Source organism: Glandiceps talaboti, chromosome 20, assembly GCF_964340395.1.
Source record: "Glandiceps talaboti chromosome 20, keGlaTala1.1, whole genome shotgun sequence".
Lineage (NCBI taxonomy): Eukaryota > Metazoa > Hemichordata > Enteropneusta > Spengelidae > Glandiceps > Glandiceps talaboti.
In genome coordinates, this window is record NC_135568.1 from 14,904,276 (window position 1) to 14,925,172 (window position 20,897).

At 35.5% G+C, this 20,897-nt stretch overlaps 1 protein-coding gene across 1 annotated transcript in view; it reads left to right on the forward strand.

Annotated features, from left to right (window-relative positions):
- Window positions 1-5,672: 5,672 nt before the first annotated feature.
- LOC144450447 (nephrocystin-3-like) overlaps window positions 5,673-20,897 on the forward strand; it is a 30,578-nt gene continuing 15,353 nt past the window's right edge. The window contains exons 1-12 of the mRNA XM_078141048.1: window positions 5,673-6,081; window positions 7,394-7,519; window positions 12,142-12,289; window positions 12,657-12,803; window positions 13,319-13,452; window positions 14,378-14,562; window positions 14,757-14,846; window positions 15,587-15,728; window positions 16,341-16,508; window positions 17,255-17,473; window positions 18,289-18,432; window positions 18,655-18,752. Coding sequence (XP_077997174.1) covers window positions 5,755-6,081; window positions 7,394-7,519; window positions 12,142-12,289; window positions 12,657-12,803; window positions 13,319-13,452; window positions 14,378-14,562; window positions 14,757-14,846; window positions 15,587-15,728; window positions 16,341-16,508; window positions 17,255-17,473; window positions 18,289-18,432; window positions 18,655-18,752 — 1,928 coding nt within the window. The 5' untranslated portion in view covers window positions 5,673-5,754. The remainder of the gene's footprint in view (window positions 6,082-7,393; window positions 7,520-12,141; window positions 12,290-12,656; window positions 12,804-13,318; window positions 13,453-14,377; window positions 14,563-14,756; window positions 14,847-15,586; window positions 15,729-16,340; window positions 16,509-17,254; window positions 17,474-18,288; window positions 18,433-18,654; window positions 18,753-20,897) is intronic.

A 20,897-nucleotide genomic window follows, 5' to 3' on the forward strand; every position in this document is an offset into this window, starting at 1 on the left:
GATCGCTTTTTTATATGTTGTCCTAGGTAAGGGGTAGACCATTCGATATCCTGGGGGGGGGGGGGCTTGGAAGATTGGTGGAGAGTCATTATTTTTTTCTCCTTCGCCTATGCTGGCAACTTTTTTTTCTACCCTTCTTTGAGATATCCGGATTTTTTTCGTCAATGTTGAACACCTACTTTTGTTGCCACAATTTTCTGTTTGGTTTTCGCACAGGATTCTCTGTAGCATTTGTGTTTGTTTGTTTGTGTGTATTTGTCTGCATAACAGAAAATCGCTTGGAGGAATTCCCAGCACAAAAAATTTAAAAAAAAAATTAAAAAAAGAAAAAGAAAAAAAGTTTCATAGCATCTGACAGTAAGCTGTAGAGGGAAGAGCTTTGAGACTGAGATATGCCACCTCTTGTGTCACGGAATGAGTGTGTGTGTGGACATGTGTGTGTGTGTGTGGGGGGGGGGTTCTAGAAGCCCTGGAGGATTTTTACTCCTCAAGGCAATTTTTAGGCTATTAACAGACACTTTCAGACAATAATGTGCAAACTTTACAAGACAGCTCTAACTTGTAAAAAAGCAACTACATAATAAGGTTGAAACCTTTTTGAAATAAAGTTCCATAGCATCTTGCAATTTTCAGGCTATTCACAGACACTTTCAGACAATAATTTGCAAGCTTAGAAGCTTTTGAAGTTTTTTTTACCAATTTTGGTGAATCTTATTGTTGGTTTAACAAATGAGTGGCCCCTGGGGTGATGGAGTCCAAGGGGTTCCCCCTGGCAGATCTGGAGTTTTTTGTTTCTATTTAGGCAATTTTTAGGTTATTCATAGCCTCTGAGGTAATATTGCCAAGCTTCAAAAAGCTAAAGTAATATATAACTTTTTAAATAAGTTTTCCATGTTATAAAAGTGGGCCTGTAACATTGGTATAGGGGCATTGATATTGCATGTATAGTAAAGTCACTGGTATGTTAGAGCACTTTAGGAGGTCATACCTCAGGGTGCTCAGACTCATTTAGTTCTGTTTATAAATATAAACAAAACAAAGTAAACATACAAGTAAACAAACAAACAAACAGACAGACAGACAAAAACAAACAAACAAACAAACAAATAAATAAACAAGTAAACAAACAAACAAACAAACAAACAAACAAACAAACAAACAAACAAACAAACAAAATAACCTGACAAATGAGTAGATACATACATGAGTAAACGGCAACAAACCAACGAACAACCAAACACTGCCACCCCCCCCCCCCCCAAATGGTCACATATGGAAATAACCCACAGTTTATTTTGTTTGTTTACTTGTTTATTAGTTTGTTTGTTTTTGTTTGTTTGTTTACTTGTATGTTTATTTTGTTTTGTTTATATTTGTAAACGGAACTAAATGAGCCTGAGCACCATGTGGTCATACGTTACTAGTGTACAATAGAAACTTGAATTTGATTTGTGGTGTCGATACATGTAGTGTCCGAAATAGGAAGAATATTCATCCCTTCTGAAAAATTCATACTGAAGAGACTAGATATAGAACAATTAAGTTCTTTTATAAGCTATCTAATAGTATGAAGATTACCATTACAAAACCTTCAAGTTCACTTTTGCCCCAAAGTGCAAGATAAGTGAAGCACTGATTGTGAAATATTAATATTTACGTATTTAGCCTATTCAACTATATATGAAAGGGGTAAAATTACACTTGTACATGCCATGTAAATGTTTGGCTGTTTCACAATCAGTGCTTCACTTATCTTGATAGCTTATAAAAGAACTTAATTGTTCTATAGCTAGTCTAACAAAACCGATATTTATTCCAAGTCTAACAAGAGGTGAAAGGTCATTGATCCTCGTATGTGTGTGGTTATTAACCGCACATTCATTCCTTTCTAATACAACTATTTTACATTTATTACTTAATTATTCTAAATACTTTACTTTAAGCGCATAATTAAAAAGGGTGCTATTGTGAAAAATGCATAGAAGGACTTAGTTTTGTTATTCGTTAGGAGCTAATATATTTATGTGGAACGAGGATGAGATAAACATGGCGGCTAAATCGCGACAGGAAATTCCTCTTTCGTCAGTCGGGTAAAGAAGTTACCGTCAAATCCACCATGAAGTCGTCACAAGACACCCGAGTACAACCAGGGAATATTTGGTAGGTCTGTTATATCGTTTAAAACAGACAATTCTGATTTATTTAACCTCAAAAATATGCCCCTCTTGGCAAAATCTCAAGATGTCAACACCGGGCGAGGGACTGTAGTGTAGCATTGGCTACTGTGTTTACGTCGTGCTTTGTATCTCGTATATGTTCATATACATATTTTTTTCTGTAAGCAGTTGTTACAAAAGTAATGTTTTGTCTGTTTGTTATTACGTTTTATAAATTGTGTTACTTCAGATTCAATGACTTGCATTCCCACTGTTCATGTTAGTTATGTGTTTAACTGTTTTGTATTGTAAACATCAGAACATCCAATGCACTGTACACTGTCACTATGCTAATGTGTCCCAAAAGTAGGTCAAAATACATGGGCAAGCTAAATTTAGAAGAGGAGTGCGAATTTCCACTTACAAATAACATCGAGGTCCTGAAGCATTAATTCGATTGAGAATGACACATTTATAGACCATGAGATAGAATATGCTTGACTTTCAAAGAAGTGAAGGATATTGTCTATAAAAAAACAAAACATTTTGAATACATGTTCAAGATCCTGAACACATTTTTGATAGGAGCTTTATACACAATACATGTAGATCTGTAGCAGTTCTAGCAGAGAACAGAGAGCGATGTAGTGAAACTGCTACAGTACTGCATCTAATATAAATGTATGATCAATTTTATATAAGTACTGACACAGAAAATTAAAAGGCCAATGCTGTGTACATGTATGCCCTGCTATAGCTGCAACTCAAGACATTTTTTTTAATCAAATAGCCAAAGATATATTAACTAAAATTGTCAATTATATTGAAAAATGACATTGTATCTGTTAATTAGTGATCAGTATCATCTGTAGGTAGTGTAGTAACAAGTTTAAATGAATGAATGAAATGTATTTCACCAGATAACAAAACTAAGCTATACATGTACATTGTACTTCCAAAGAAACATATGATACAAATATACATGTACTAAATGAATACACAAAAAATACACAGTTGTTTCATGTATCTGATGTGGACCATGGAAATAGTTCAGCGAAACTAGTCTTGTCCATGGCCCGTATATATTTCTACATTTCAAATTGATAATGGGACGCAACAAACTTTCTTGAGTGAAAGCTAGGTCTTGAATCTATCGCCATGTTAAAACTATATGTATTTTAATACTACATGTACATTTGTAGTTGTAACTAAATCATTTTTTCGATCATACAAACACAATATATTGACTGATAATTGGTAAACTACATTGCAAATGTTAATCAGTGGTCAATATTGTCTATAAACAAGCAGCACAGACACAAGTTGAAACTTGTGATTGCAGTTCAGGGCACTGATTTTTGGGTGAATACCCAATAATCAATTTGATTTCATTTATCGTCAACTTGAACAGGCCAAGCTTTATTTGTAAATCATGGCGTACACTACAGACTATATACAATGTCATTCCAGAATAATTTATGTAAATTACCTAATGACATAATTTTTGGATTTATACCAATTAACAATAAATTCCCCCCCCCCCCCCCCTGCCTTCGTTTTCCTTTTAACAATATCTCTCTCTATACATATATACATGTATATGAATGGACTCAGATTTGGTTTTAGATAAGGATAAGTGCATATTGTGTATTTGTTTTGTGTACACCAATTCAGTTAAAAATGGGGTTCCACTAATGTGCCACATTAATGAATTTCTCTAACCAGCTGCAAACATCTCACATACATGTACATGTATCTAGAAATGTACTCTGTCCTTGATGGTCTAAGCTACAGAGAAAACAAAATCAGAGCCTGGAGATAGGAGTAACAACGTATGCAAATGACAGTGACTTAGATGTAGGGGTGAGATCTATAGTAGGATAAAAAACTAAATTCTTATACTTATAGGCCTCAGACCCCCACCACCATCTAACTAAACTGGCCAAAACTGAGAAATGTTCCGGACAGCACAATCTATTTCAAACCAGTATGAAGTAGTATATTGTGCTATGAATACAAAGGCAGTATGTAGTGAGGACAAAATAATACCTTTGTTGACACTTTACTTTTATTTTAGTGCCATGCATTTAGCAAACATTCTTCCATTTCTGAATTTGAAATTTTAGAAATTTGTATTTAAAGGTACAAAACATACATTAAAAGTAAAATCGATTTTGTAGGATGAGAACTAAAATGGCTCAAAAACCCCCACCCCGAAAGTAAAAGAAATTAGTTTTTTATCCTACATTGAAATAATGATCAGATCTGAGGCCCTTACACAATGTTACAGTACCTGTTATCATTTTGATGTTTTTTTTGTAGGCTGTAACTTTTTTTAATGTCCTTTTTTCAAATTATTTATCTAGTCATTCAAATATCAAAACTGCAACAACTTGAACATTTTTTAAAAATTGTTTTGATGGATATAAATATTTGTCTGTGTATAATATACACCATGAAAAGGATAACTAAACATGTAACAAACATGTGGGTGCAATAAATCGAATCTAATTGATATTTTTTAGGTCACAATTTCAGCTTGTTACTGTACTGCATAGACCTCTAACTTCTAAGTACATGTACATGTAACATGCAGTCTCATAATTGACATTTTCATTTAAAATGTTTTAATGGATATTGTACATGTATGTTGTTGGCTGTCTGATAAAAAATAATACCCCAGTTACAACTAGTCAAAGATTTGTTTTTTGTACTGAATTACTACAGAAAATAATGAAAATTAGGTTTTCTCCCGAGTCACCGCATAGTAAGAAATAGGCAACACTGAACTTTGGAGGGTCACATGACATTACTATGAATCAGAAGTGCATCAAATTGGCTAAGGGTACATGTGTGTGTGTGTCTGCCATGTGTGTGTGTGTGTGTGTGTGTGTGTGTGTGTGTGTGTGTGTGTGTGTGTGTGTGTGTGTGTGCATGTGTGTCTGTCAGTCTTCATCTGTGTGTACAATGTACGTGTATGTGTTTGTGTCTGTGTGTGTATATGGGTATACATCATCACATGTACATGTGTATTATTGTGTGTGTTTCTTTCTGAATATTGATTACAAATAATGAAATCCATATTTTGTCTTTATTTTTACTTCCAGGTTCTGTCCGGAAATACAAAAATAACCAGTTATAAATATTGAAGTACATGTATTACTACTGCTGGTACGTTAGGTGTAATTTGTAAAGCTGGAATGGACTGACAACTATTGTTCTTGGCAATAAAAATGTATATACATTTGTACATGTACATGTATAGATAAAATTATCCTGTGACAGATATGACTATGTCACCATATTTGTGAAATAATGAAATTCATATTTTGTCTTTATTTTTACTTCCAGGTTCTGTCCGGAAATACAAAAATAACCAGTTATAAATATTGAAGTACATGTATTACTACTGCTGGTACGTTAGGTGTAATTTGTAAAGCTGGAATGGACTGACAACTATTGTTCTTGGCAATAAAAATGTATATACATTTGTACATGTACATGTATAGATAAAATTATCCTGTGACAGATATGACTATGTCACCATATTTGTGAAATAAAGAATTTGGAGAGGTCAATTTTATTGTGGTTAGTTACCATGGGAACAGGAAGCTCTTTTGAACAGGAGGAGGACTGTGATATTATAAGTGATAATGGTGTTATCAAACGCATTCCAATCGAGGTTAAACCTCGCAGGACGCTTGGAGGATCATTTCGACAAGGAGGCCGATCGTTTATCGGCAGAAGGAACAAAGGTGCGAGTCTTCGGTCGGCGCTGTCTGTGGATCTTGAAAATACAGAAGTCGAGAAAATACGGAAAGAATATGAAATGTACAAAATCGGTAAACAGAATGAAATGGGCGATCTATTGAAGAAACAGCAGAAATTGGAAAGTGAAAATCGAAGAGTTCGGGCAGAATTACAGGTACAGTATAGTGACTCATAGTGTATATGTACAATATATGTGGAAAAATTGACTTCAGATTTAAGGATCAAGCTAACAATATCACAAATATTAGTTTTTGCGTAGTGCTTTCCAACACTGTTCAAAACAAGCTGATATGGGCCTCTAGTGGCAAAACGACCCCTAATGTTCTTGGGTAGAATACATTTTGTATTATAAACCATACTACCAGATTATACAAATTTCTCCCTCTCTAAAATGACTTTATTCCTATCATTTTACACAACATAACTTTCTTGAAATTAACTTATGTCATTACGTATTCCAATTCAAGTTAGTTTTATTACAATGTCATCACCTTACTCTGTACAGAACACATTCACTAACAACACAAAGAATATACCAAAGAATATATAACAAAATAAACACGTGACATAAAATACCAACACTGCACTGAACAAAGACAACAGGATGACGTCATAACTAATGTGGCATCATCTAAATATAATTAGTTTCTATAAGAATTCAGGTTCCTGTTTCACATGTTATCCAAATATGAAATATTGAGCATTCAGAAATATCATATTTCAGTGATACTGATAATGCATGGTATCATAGCATTTGTCGTGTAATGATAGCCAAGTTTTGTTGTTGTGATTCAAAATGATAAACACTGGCATTTCTAGGGTCAGTTGTGAGTCACCTCACAGTAAGAGATACATGTAGGAGAATGCCAAATCTTGGTGCGTCACAGGAAATTGTGTGCATCAAATTCAGAGGTATTTAAGTAGAGGACACACTGATCATAGATCATATCAAAGAAACTCAAAATCGCATAAAGTCACTATTTTCACTCTAAAGTCAGAAAATACAGTTACTATCAAATGAGAAAGACTATACATGTAGAGTTTTAATTAGGTGCCATGGCGTTATGTTTTTTTCACATTTTACACAATGTTTTTTGTTACGGATTGCACAAACAAAATACAGACACTGATACAGCATACGCACATGAATTTTATCTCACTGTGAACACAAATAGACAGTTGTTGTTGTTTGAATCTTCCTTATTTCATCCGACAGTGGTAGTGGTTAATCATATGTGTTCACCATAAAAGATGCGTGCGTGCTATAATGGTTATCAGTGTCTCTACTTTGTTCTATGTAACTTTGAACAACACCAAAAAAAACCCCCAAAAAACGATGTGGTAGAATCTCCGAGATGTAAAAATAATATGCTGCCTACTTGAAACTCTATAGTCACTCTAGTTTGATAATAACATTTATAAAAACAACACAAAAAAATATTGTTTTGTTCAACTTCATTTTCCAGGCGCTACAGAAGACTTGTAGTAAGTTACGTCATGAGAGAGACATAGCACTGGATGCCGAGCACCAGGCATTAGAGAGAGCCATGACTTTTGAAACCGAGAGAGATAAAGTACAGAGACAGTTCAAGGTAGGTTAGATACCATAATTTATCTGACTGTGTTCACCATAAGGAACTTCTACTGTCATTGATCCCCCACTGTCTATCATACACAAAAGCACAATATGTATTATAGGATGTAATAGCATTACAGAAATCAAGTAATTGGAAAATTGTAAACACCGCTGACATTATAATTAGTATTTTCTAGATTTTGAAACAAAGCACTAAACTATGTCTCAGCGCATTGTATAACAAACTAATAACTAAAAAGGAATATATATATATATATATTCAGATATGTTCAGGTTTTAACCTAACATTTCTGTATCTCGCTGATTTTTCCTTTGAAAAAGAATATTTATTCGAAACGTCGGATTTTTCATCTATTTATACAGACTGATTTATAAGTTCCATATGCATTTCTTTATTTATATATATATATATATATATATATATATATATATATATATATATATATATATATATATATATATATATATATATAATATATATATATATATATATATATATATATATACATACATACATGTACATACATACATGTACATACATCCATCCATACATACAGACAGACACACGTACAGTCACACAACATACATACATACATACATACATACATACAATGTACATACAAATATAGATATACAAAATACAGTTACAAAAACACAGATAAACAACCACCAGTAAAATGTCTCAGAAGAAAAAACACAAATGACATAAAATTACTAGTCAAAAGTTCTTTCAAGTACAAAGGATAACATTTCAGAATACAGCTAGAATGTTAAAACAAATTAAAGAGCATCACACATTAAAATGAAGAGTCAGCTGACCTGCAGTTACCCGTACACCACTTTTAGTTGAACAATATCCAATTTATAATAATAAATATAAAGTTGACATGCTTGGTTTCAGTCCATTGACAATTCTATTCTATTTGTAATGGTTATTTTTGAGGCATCGACGAAACGAAAAACCTTGAATGGCGACTTCACTTGGATCTCACGAAGGATCAGAAATTTGAGATAATGATATGAAATATCTTTCTTGGAATATTAGCTGATATAAGTAAATAATGGATTATATGAATTCATTGGATGTATTCATTCATGGATTATGTCAATTGTTAAAGATGGCAATAAATAAGTGGGGAACACAATACAGGTTTTAGCAGTAACAATACACTTATTCACACACTCTCTTAATCCTACAGTGTAACTACACTTTCCAATTTCAAAAGTTCTTTTGCGGTGGAATTAGGTAGAATTAGCCTCTGAATTGAAAAGGTTCAAAAAGGGGAAATGAAGCGTTGGCTCTTCTTTCTGCTTGAGATTTTAAGTATTTTGTTTTCTTCAATGTGGAACAATAAGGGGATGGGTTGTATTGTGTTGAGAAGAATGACCTGATTTATCTACTGTGGTTGAGCAGGGTCCCTGGAGTTGACTGGTGCAACACTAGGTGGATTTACTTGGCTTAATGACTCTTTTTGAGGTGTACGCACAGTGTGGACGTTGTTCACATCTCGGTTTAGGAGTACGACAACGTTGTATGTACAAATACTTTTTAAAGTAATGAAAAAAGTCTCCAAATATTGACCTTGTAATTCTGTTTCATATTATGGTGGTGGTTGTTGTTGTTGTTGTTGTTGTTGTTGTTGAAAATGTGTGGAAAATAGGAGAATATGTAACAAAGTTACTTCAAGGTCATACCATGGCTTGAAACTACACCATACACCATGTACACATATCTGCTGCCATTCCAGTTGACAAATACACAGGTTCTGAAAGAGTATTGACAACTAACCTGTCTGTCAGCATCTTTCCATGCATAATCCTACGATGAAATACACATGTATGTGATGTGTATAGGAAATAAGAATATTATAATCAACCATGGTTTTCAAACCGTCCCCCAAAAAACGTGAATGAGGTGGGATAACATGTATGCTATCATGTACATGTATGTACATTGTGTACATTATTGTGTATATAGGAAATGGCAGTACAAAATGTATTATAGGCTAGTAGCTACTGTGGTTTTCAATCCATTACCCCCCTCCCCCCCCCCCCACCCCACCCTGACATGGTCGAAGTGGAATAACCATTATGAGGTGTACGTGTAGATCACATCATGTGCATACATGTATACATGTACTGGTACATACATGTATAGATAAGGGCAGTATAGACGGTGATGGTTTTCAATCTGTCTTACACCCCTCCCCAAAAGACATGGTTGGGGTGGGATAACAAACAATTTTGAGGTATAAATGCATTGTAGGCAATATACTGTCAGTGGTTTTCACTCCATTCCCCCCCCCCCCCCCCCCCCCCCCCCATGTGGTTGAGGTAGAATAACAATTTGTGTGATGGGTTTATCATAATTAATCCCTTATTTGTAGTCTGGTATTGTACTAGTAGTTTAGTTTATTTATTTCTCCAAAGGATTATAGTCTTTCTTTCAAAATTTTAATCTTATTTCAAAGTCTTAGTGTCAGAACCATCACAACATCCTGCATAACACTAACGGTTCAACTCTTCAAAAAAGAGTTGCTAACAAGTCAAAGTGCTTCGAAATTGACAACTGTAAAACTGCTCAATATAAAGAGTCACTTTTTAGTAGACTGGAAACATCTGGACAAGAGTACGGTGTGCGTTAACATCGTATAAATATTAATACATGTACATGTATCATAACATTATCATGAATTTTACGTCACAGTACATCATTATATTACCACGGTATATATACGTTGAATTTGACATCACATGACCTCTATCACCATTTAAATACGTTGCTAAGTCACCTGTTACTAAGTGATTGCAATACTTCAAAAAATATTCACTAACGAAGGTGTTTATTTAATTCAGATCACGTAACTTTATAGCCATCCATTGTTATAATTCATTGTAGACTTTACTATGGCAATGTTCATGTTGACTTTTACTGTCCTCATTTATTAGCACGATACTTTCTACATGTAGGTGCCAGATATGTCTATTTTATACTCTCTTAACTTAAAACTACACTAGCTTTAATTGGAATGTTCTTTTTCAATCAGACAGCCAACAGTATATTTACTGAAAACTGCCAAGAATTAGACATTGTAATTTGTAGATGTCAATTAGAAGCCAGTTTTATTCATTAGTATTGAATTGAATTGAATTGAATTGAATTGAAATTTATTTCACCAGAAATTATACAGATATTGAATAAATATATAGAAATGAAAGAGAGAAAAAAATATGTCTAGGGACAAAATAATATTCTGGTGAGGACCAAGGACAGTAGTTCTTTCTGAACTAATCGAGGTCCAAGGCCCTGACTGACATGCTTAGTAAAATGTATTACTGGTTACACTGTTATAAAAATAAATATATACATAAAAAATGTTCTTTATATACACACGAATCACACTCTCTCATAATTCAGTAACAGATCAAAATTGTGATCACTGATTTTAGGGTGTGGATCGAAAAATCAATTCAATTTGATTCATTGTACCATATTGTGTGTACAGCTACATGTACATGATGTACACAATATATGTTTACTCACAGGTTATTCAATATTGTTCAGGGTGTACAATATTATGATTCTAAGTATTTACCAAAGTTTCAAAAAATGTTTCAGTTGCAGTTAGTGCAGCTCCAAACATACATGTAGACCATACACATTCAAATAGATCTTGTCTATTGTACTTTAATAGTTGGGCTAAAAACATGGGCTTGTTGCCAGAGTGAACCTGGAAATGTGTGTTGTCACTCGAGTGTCTACAAAATGTATGCACAGAGTTGAAAATAGACAAATCTGGCAGCTACATGGTATTGTAGTGTCAGGACTGCAAAAGTTATTGTGAACATTTCCATAGTAACGTAAACTTCACGGTAAAGTCTATAATATAAACAGCTACATTGTGAAAGGTTATGAGCCCATAAACTTATCAAAGATATGTATACAATGTATATATATAAAGATATATCAGTACACTGTCATGTGCGAAACATTTTTATGCAAATAAACTGATTAAATATGTAATATCATATCTAATCTGATTATTGTCACAGTGTCATGTGCAATACATGCTTATGCAAATAAACTGATTGAATAATAATATGCAATGTCATCCCTAGTCATTACAATGTCATGTGCAATGTAAGTTTAAGAAAATAAGGTGATTATATGTAATACATCTAACCATTACCATATTATGTATAACACAAAATGCAAATAAGCTGATTAAGTATGCAATATCATATGACATCATACCTACATGTATTTGTATTGATACATATTGACATTACCATATCTACATACAGGGCTTGAAATTAACAGTAGTCCCATGTCCACAGACTACCAATTCTTGTCATGGGACTACCATAATTTGCAGCTGGTAGCCCGCACAGGCTACCACTAATTATGCTATGATTTAAAGGATGGAAGATTTACTGACATGAAAATATTTTAATAACACATATTTCCAATAGAGGAACTCTTCAGTTCTGGAATAAAGGACTATTGGTCAACATCCTTGGACTACCAGTTTCTGAAATTGGTAGCCCACTAAGACTACCAAAGGAAAAAGTTAATATCGAGCCCTGACATATTATGGTGTTTACTTTTCTTTCTAGATATTTCGAGAAACGAAAGAAGGAGAGATACAGAATTTACTGAAAGCAAGAAGAGAATTGGAGAATAAAATCCAAAAGAACGGTGGCGGGCAGCATGGAACGGTTACTGATAACGCAGATACTAATTCGAGGGGTGGCGATTTATTTGGTAAGATTTGATGCTATTTCTTAAGGTGTTCAAAAAATTAGCTTAGCAGGAAATTGGATCATCTAGAGAAATCGTGTATGCTTGCTAGGGTTGAAATAGAAAGGCAGTGAGCAGGTTTAACAGGAAATGTCTTAATAAACTTATTCACTTTTATCTGAGAGGGTATAGAATCAACCATACAACCACTGAGCTCCCTATAAAACAATTTTGAGTCACGATGTACAATCTATGTATGTCTTATTGTTGTGCTGTAAAAAATATTTCAAAAGTGAGAGAATTCCATCCAAATTGCAGGAAAAATTACAGGTACAGGTGCAATGTATGAATTTCAATTGCATGTATAATCTAACATACTTTCATTTCACAGGCAATGCTAATCCTGGTGATTGGTGGACAGCTCTTGAAAGTGAGCCCTCTATAGGCAGCACAACTCAACTACAGCCGATGTTCAAGGGACCAGAATTTGCACATAGTCTTGGTGATATAGAGGGACCATTTACAACAGTGAATAAAGGTAAAAACTGAATTCTAGAACTTACGTGACAGAGTGCAAGTGTGTCAAGTGCAAGTGCGATGTACTCTGGATTTTTCAAAAGTGCAACAGTTAACACTACATGTACAAGCATGAATGTAATTGACTGCAGGAAGCTAATGCATACCACTAGTAAAATGGGGGGGGGGGGGAGGGGGGCATTTTAGAGAGTCTCACCAGTGAAAATGGACTTATGGCTCATAACTGCTTATTACCTTCAGATAAAGTCATTAATATTCAGTGTGCATCTTATACACATGTATATCTGTAAAGTCCCATGAGGCAAGAGTAGATCTCTATTTGAACAACAGAGGTAGAATGTAATTTCAATTTGATGTTTCTTGGCAACCGCATGAAATTTAGTGATATAAAATCATGAAATGTCAATGGTTCTCCAGGACCCCAAATTTATGAAAATGCCTTTATTTTCTATAGTGGCATTCCCCTTTGAAGTGACTATATCTGCTGATCACTACATACTTTGATTTTCATTTCAGAGGATTGGAATGCTGTGGCTGCTACATTGGCCCAAGCAATGACAAGTTTTCCACAAACAGTGCAATCTACTACACTCAGGTTATATGTATCAGCTCCCAGGGATATGCATACTGAAGTGGATTTATTTAAAAAGGTAACGCAATTTTTATTTTCAGTTTCCTTGTACAGCATAGTACTTACAGGATGTCCCTGGATGTTATCTCTGGACGTGTAATAGTGCCAGTGAGCTTTGGTATCTTAAACAACTAAAAACTATAAAAAATTAAGATGAAAAAAATGCTGGCTTTGGTATTTGTAGTTAACCTAACACAAACACAGCAGAGTGCCTAACCGGTAACGCCTACATTTGTACATGACTGTGTAGTGATCTCGCTAACTCTAGGTCTTCGTGTGTGCTGTGTTTCTTTGAAATGGAACTACATGTACTATTACTATAGCGATATTTACTACTCTCAATTTAATGATAATGCAGTTCTACTTGTGTTTAAAAATATACAAGTTTGACATTGTAGTATTGGAAAACAACTGTTTTTATGGCATTGTATGCTGATAATGAGTCCTTCTGTGTTCATGAATAATAAAATATTAAAATTTTCACATTTTGTGTGATCATTGTAGTAAGTTTGAGATCGTGAAATGTAATATTTGATTTTAATAAGCTCATAAACGTCATCTGAATCAAAATACAGTGTTTTGATTTTGAAGAAACATATAAATCTTACTACAGTGGCAACCAAGGCTTCGGCTTTTACTAAGATCGACACAAACTAAAACTTATATTCAATGTGGATGATATCAGTGTGTCCGTTGTGTGGATATAATAACCCTATTGTCAAGGTCAGTGAGACACTTGAGAAAATTAGCCATCATCAGAAACACCACCCTACTGGGAGTACAATAAGTCAATGTCCATTCGGTAGCTTCTATCAACATGTTATTACAAAGATAGTTTTCGTTTGTACCTAGGTCAGTAAACTGAAACCTCGACTTCCACTGGAGTATAATTACAGAAATTTGTAAACCAACTATGTGTGTTACCTTTGTATTATATTATACAGGAATACATGTGCAAACTTCAGCAGTTATGTGAACTAGCAGGGAGATTTTTTATCATGATTCATTTACCATTTGATGATCACACCAAACTTACTGAACACATTCTAGTTAAAGAACTTGACACAAGACAACGACAAATCCAGCAATGTTCCATCTTTCTTGCATTCCTTGGAGAGCACACAAACAGGTAAAAAGTCTACACTATTTCCCAAAAACAATTTCAATATTATTTTTTTTTGTATTTTGGAAAGTAAAGACAGAGAAGGCCGATCTTCAATCCATGTCCAATTTAACGCTTATCAAGTTTGATATTCATCTTAGATTATGATGAGCGCCCTCTATGACATTGAACACTAAATCTTTTGTCTTTTTCTTTTATAGATTTACAAGTGAGGAATATGATTTTGGTTATCTGAAAAGTCCTGGATCCAAGCCAGCCATCTTCTGTTTTAGGAACCCAGCATACAGAGGGTGAGTATGATAGAAAGTAGTCTTGATCCTTCATATTAGCAGATTTTGACTCGTATCCCTTCACTGACTCCTCTATTTCTACTTACGGTTTGTGTTCAAACCTATTGATTACGACAATGGTAATCCAGCCTTCAGTTTACTAAGATAGATTCAGACTAACGCTATTGTTGTGCCAAGTGGTTAATTACACAAATGGGTGATATTGGTTCATCTGTTGTGCAACTCTAATCACCCTGTGATCAACATAGTGTAAACAGTGGAAGTGCCAAAACAGCACTGCAAGTTCATGCAACTCTAAATAAACTAGTTTTCAGAGATGCCACCCTACTGAGACTATATTTAAACCAACACCCATTCAATAGCTTATCACTGTTGTATCAAATGTTGCGACAATAGTTTTAGTTTGTGTCAATCTTACAAAACCGAAAGCTCAACTACCAGGGTAATAGTCCCAGCTTTATACATCTGTGGTTCAAATGCATATCCAAATCCATCATGAAATCTGTGATTTACTGATCCTCTAGACTAACACAGTAGTTCATTAATATTCAGATCATGTGATGATGTCATGACATGGTGGGTGTAAAGTATTTAAAACCCAGTGAAATTTGTACCTGTTTTCTAGCCAACACTACATTAAAGTGCAGTATACATAAGCTATCAGACTTGTAATATTTAAAATTAGTCTGCAAGATGCCTTCTTTCCCCCTGGAAATCAAATTTGTATGATTATACTTCAGATGCAAGTCCAGTCAAGGTGAAGCCAAACAGTTGAAAAGACTAGTGAGAGACAGTGGTAAAGCCAAGGTCATTGACCCCTATGATAACCCTGTAGCAGGGTCAGAGGTCGCCTACAGGGAGTTGGAAAAGATAGTGAGATTGGTAAGTCAATGTCTGTGTTTTATGTAATTCGTAACTAACAACTTTGTGAGAGGACCCACTCGCCATACATGTACATCGTACTTGTCCTTTGACAGAAATACACTTTCCCTGACAATGTTGCGAGGGATATTGGGGTGCTGCGAGAAGACTTGCCACACATGATGGAGAACAGAATATAATGAGCAAAACTGTCTAAAATTCTGGCAGCCACCTAGTAGTACATGTAGTAGTAGTAATAGTAAGGTCGTAAAAACAAGTGTAGTATATTCAAACTCTATAGTCTCTCTCGTTCAGTAGTACATTCAAACTCTATAGTCTCTCTGGATCAGTAGTACAGTCAAACTCTATAGTCTCTCTGGTTCAGTAGTACATTCAAACTCTATAGTCTCTCTGGTTCAGTAGTACATTCCAACTCTACAGTCTCTGGTTCAGTAGTATATTCAAAGTATATAGTCTCTCTGGTCCAGTAGTACATTCAAACTCTATAGTCTCTGGTTCAATAGTACATTCAAACTCTATAGTCTCTCTGGTTCAGTAGTACATTCAAACTCTATAGTCTCTCTGGCTCAGTAGTACATTGTTAAACTCATATACCTGATATTGTTTTTATAGGAGCTTGGTTTAGAGAACAGAAAGACAAAGGAAGATGATTCAGGTTTTGGTGATGATGATAGTGAAGATTTGTGTACAGGATGTATCTGGGATTTACATAACGACTATGAACATCTTGAAGCTTTTAGTCATGCTTCTGTGTCAACGTGTGAGTTAGCATTTGAGAAGGTAAGGAATGCATTGATGAATTATTTTGACTAATAAATAACTTTTCACCCATTGTGTGTGTGTGTGCATGTGTGCATGTTTGCGTGCATGCATGTGTGCACATATGTGTGTGTTGACTTATTTTGACCATTAAATAACTTTTCACACATCATATTGTGTGTGTGTGTGTGTGTGTGTGTGTGTGTGTGTGTGTGTGTGTGTGTGTGTGTGTGTGTGTGTGTGTGTGTGTGTGTGTGTGTGTGTGTGTGTGCGCAGTGTTCTCCCCACTATACAGAAAGCACAGTGCAAACACTGTCCTTGCCATCTAGGCCACCATGCTTGGCAGGTTTCTACCATGCATCAATAGTGTTCTACCATCCTTAAGCTTTAGTAATCTTTGAATGACATCATTATAATAATATTTTCACATGACTAGAAATGGCTGATCCTCAATGTACATCTGTGTATGTGTTAAATATAAACATGTCAGAGTTTGTTCCAGTGTTGAAGTCATGCATAATATAAACCAATATGCAAATTGCCATGTTATTTATATGTAAATTTATATGCAAATTGGCCACCATCCTTGCAATCTAGGATGTGTGTGTGTGCATGCGTACGTGTGTGCGTACGTGCGTGAAAGCATGCGTGCATGCGTGTGTGTGCATGTTTTAGTGTGTGTGCATGACAAGTGTGTGTGCATACATCAAGGAAACAACCCCAGAAGAAAAACTCGCATTGACTTTTTTTCTTTTGTGTTCATACAGAATTATGGACGTCTGAATGACCATGTCTCGGCAGCAGGACCACTACCTCCATTATTAGTGAGTGGTAACTCAGGGTGTGGTAAATCACTACTTCTGGCTAAATGGATTAGTTTACTTCACAAGAAACACCCCAGTACGTTAGTGTTGTATCACTTTGTTGGTGGTCCCTCCACTGTTAGTGCTGATCCAGTACACATGATACGAAGGTTTACTGCTCAGGTGAGTACAACACAGTGTATAAGTGACAATGCGGTGTTCTTACTGTTAAATCTAAAAATAGAGAAGCAGGGGATTATTGTATATGCAGTCTAGCTGCTAGACCCTTCTGGCTATTCTGTTCACTGTGCAAGCCATCAAAGATTGCCGCTGAGGGCACTAGCCTACCTAGGCTGAGGTACTCCAGGCAAAGGTACTCGTCACCTTTCAGCTTTATTCAGCAACCCCAAAAGTGCAGATCCAAGGTGTTAATACAAGATTAGGGTTATTGTGCATATGTCATGCATTTGTTTTCAGTGGTTTGGAATAGAATTTTAAGAAAGATGTGTTGTGTGAAATGAAATCAATGCTAATGTTTAAGCAGTATAAGGTCTGTTGTTTTGTAGACCATGGTAGACAACATTTGCACATTTTCCCTGCGTATAGATATTGTCTTTCTGTTGCTGTGTCTCTCTCTCTGTCTCTCTCTGTCTCTGTCTCTGTCCCTCTCTGTCTCTCTGTCTCTGTCTGTCTGTCTGTCTGTCTCTCTCTCTCTTTCTCTCTCTCTCTCTCTCTCTCTCTCTCTCTCAGTCTTTGTCTCTCTCTGTCATCCTCTCGCTCGCTCTGTCTGTCTCTTGTCTCTCTCCCTCTGTCTCTCTCTGTCACTTGCTTTCTTCTCTATCTATCTCTCTCTCTCTCTCTCTCTCTCTCTCTCTCTCTCTCTCTCTCTCTCTCTCTCTCTCTCTCTCTCTCTCTCTCTCTCTCTCTCTCTCTCTCTCTCATTTTTTTGCACTTTCAAGCATGAAGTAAGATATGAATTTGCCTTTTTGTTGTTACAGTTAATGCAGCATGTGACAGCACCACCTCCACTGACATGTGAACCAGGGAGGCTAGTAGAGGAATTTCCTAAATGGTTGGAGAGAGTATCATCTAAACTACAAGGTGGTGTTGTGTTGGTCATTGATGCACTGGACCAGTTCAGGGTAAGTTGTCAATTGTTCAAGTCTGTTATGTTTTGCTTCTGTTGTTGATATCAACTCAATCAAACACATACACATGCATGCAGACACCTACACACACACACACACACACACACACACACACACATTTCTGACATGAATAAACCTTTGCTTGTTCCATCAGTCTTATTTTTGATAAATTATCCAATTATCCTTCTAATGTTATCATTTATTTGTTACTTGTAGAATGCAGAGACTCATCTGAAATGGTTATTAGACCCACTGCCAGTTGATACCAGGGTTGTTGTGTCTGTTGAAATGGACTCATGTCCACCAGCATGGAGGTGAGATATGTTCAAATAATATAAAATGAGAGACAATGAATAGGTCTTGTTACTTGACCAAGCGTTCTCTTTATTTACAAGTAATGTTTGTCTGCTGGGGTCGACAGACTTTCTCAAACTGTCTGTTTGCCAGCTGGCTTTACTGGTCAACAACATAGTAGAAATTATGTAATTAATATGCCCCCCCCCCCCCCCTCCCCCCATCTCTTTTCATGGTGTACATGTAGACCCCCTCGTCTTCTTTCTCTAATTTTAATGGATATCCTTTCCTGTTCTCTGTCAATGATATTTGACACCATGAACAAGGACAATAAGGAGACAATATACCAATTATATATAATCTCTCTGACCACATTGCCTCGAGAGTCAGCAGAAATGACATTATGAATATTCATTGTTCAAATATAAATATTGACATCATGAATATTCATTGTTCATCTATTACATATTCTGCTGATACCCATGAGACAATGGGGCCCCAAAGTGAAAATCCCCAAATGAGGCACAAATTCAACTTGATTCAACTTCCATTACAGTTTTATTTAAACATACGGGTATTAGGGATGCATCTATGCTACTAGTAATGTTTGTTGCATTTACTATCTTTGGTAAAGTCTTCAGTATTCACAATGGTCTCAATAGTATATAGTCTCAGATCTCGATTTTTTGCGAACTGTGACTATTTTCAGGTAGATGTTTTTTTGCCATCTGAGACTGGCAAAGTGAGACTGGTCTCAGATGGCAATTTGTAGCCTTCTGAGACTGGCAAACTGAGACTGGTCTTAGATGGTGATTTTTTGCCATCTGAGACTGGCAAACTGAGACTGGTCTTAGATGGTGATTTTTTGCCATCTGAGACTGGCAAACTGAGACTGGTCTCAGATGGCAATTTGTAGCCTTCTGAGACTGGCTAACTGAGACTGGTCTTAGATGGTGATTTTTTGCCATCTGAGACTGGCAAACTGAGACTGGTCTTAGATGGTGATTTTTTGCCATTTGAGACTGGCAAACTGAGACTGGTCTCAGATGATGATTTTTTGCCATCTGAGACTGGCAAACTGAGACTGGTCTTAGATGGTGATTTTTTGCCATCTGAGACTGGCAAACTGAGACTGGTCTCAGATGATGATTTTTTGCCATCTGAGACTGGCAAACTGAGACTGGTCTCAGATGATGATTTTTTGCCATCTGAGACTGGCAAACTGAGACTGGTCTCAGATGGTGATTTTTTGCAAACTGAGAATCCCACTCCAGTTTTTGGTCTCAGTTTAATGTTTTAGGTACCCTTACATACCACCATACAGGTATTGTTAACAGCTTCTACTGCCATTGTAATGTATGTGTAGCACATAAAGTGTAAGTTATGGTGTCAACCAAGAAATCAAAAATACATTTATTTTTATGACACACATTTGGTGGTAGAATTCTACTGCATGTATGGAGAATTGAAAACTTGAAACCAGTCAACTTGGGGTCACAATAAAATCTCTCAAAGATTACTGTGAAAATTCTCCCTATGTGGAAACAAAAAAATTTCAAAATTGAGTTCCTCGTAGAGGAAAATAAGACATGACCAGTTATGTTAAAATTTATTACAAAATAAACAATCTGTTTTGATAGATATGATGACTTTCTCTTATTGTATACATCATGAACAGTATTGAATAACCTGTAGCTATAAATGTGCAGTCTAGTTCCTATATTTACACGCTAAGATTACTATGATCATCTCCACTCATGCATAGTCAAAGTCATTACTCTAGCACAGTAATCTGTACTCACTCCTACAGCATTCATATGAATCAGATGACTGTATCGCGTCCCCACGTGATTTAGTTTCAGGCTGAAGGTAGCATTCTGTAGTAAATATTAATGCAATTAGCAATTGTGTGAAGGTAGTAACCAATTACAACTGCCTGTCAGACCGATTTCTACTGACATGTACTAGTTACCTTTGGCACAACAGGTTTAGCTAGATTAAGTTCTTTGGTAACTTTGACTATATGTGGGTGGAGATGAACGTAATAATCATAACATGATGTACGTATAGGAACTAGACTTAGTAAATGTGCAGCTTTACACATAATACATGTATGGTATAATAAATCAAATCAAATCAAGTTGAGTTTTGGGTCCACACCCTAA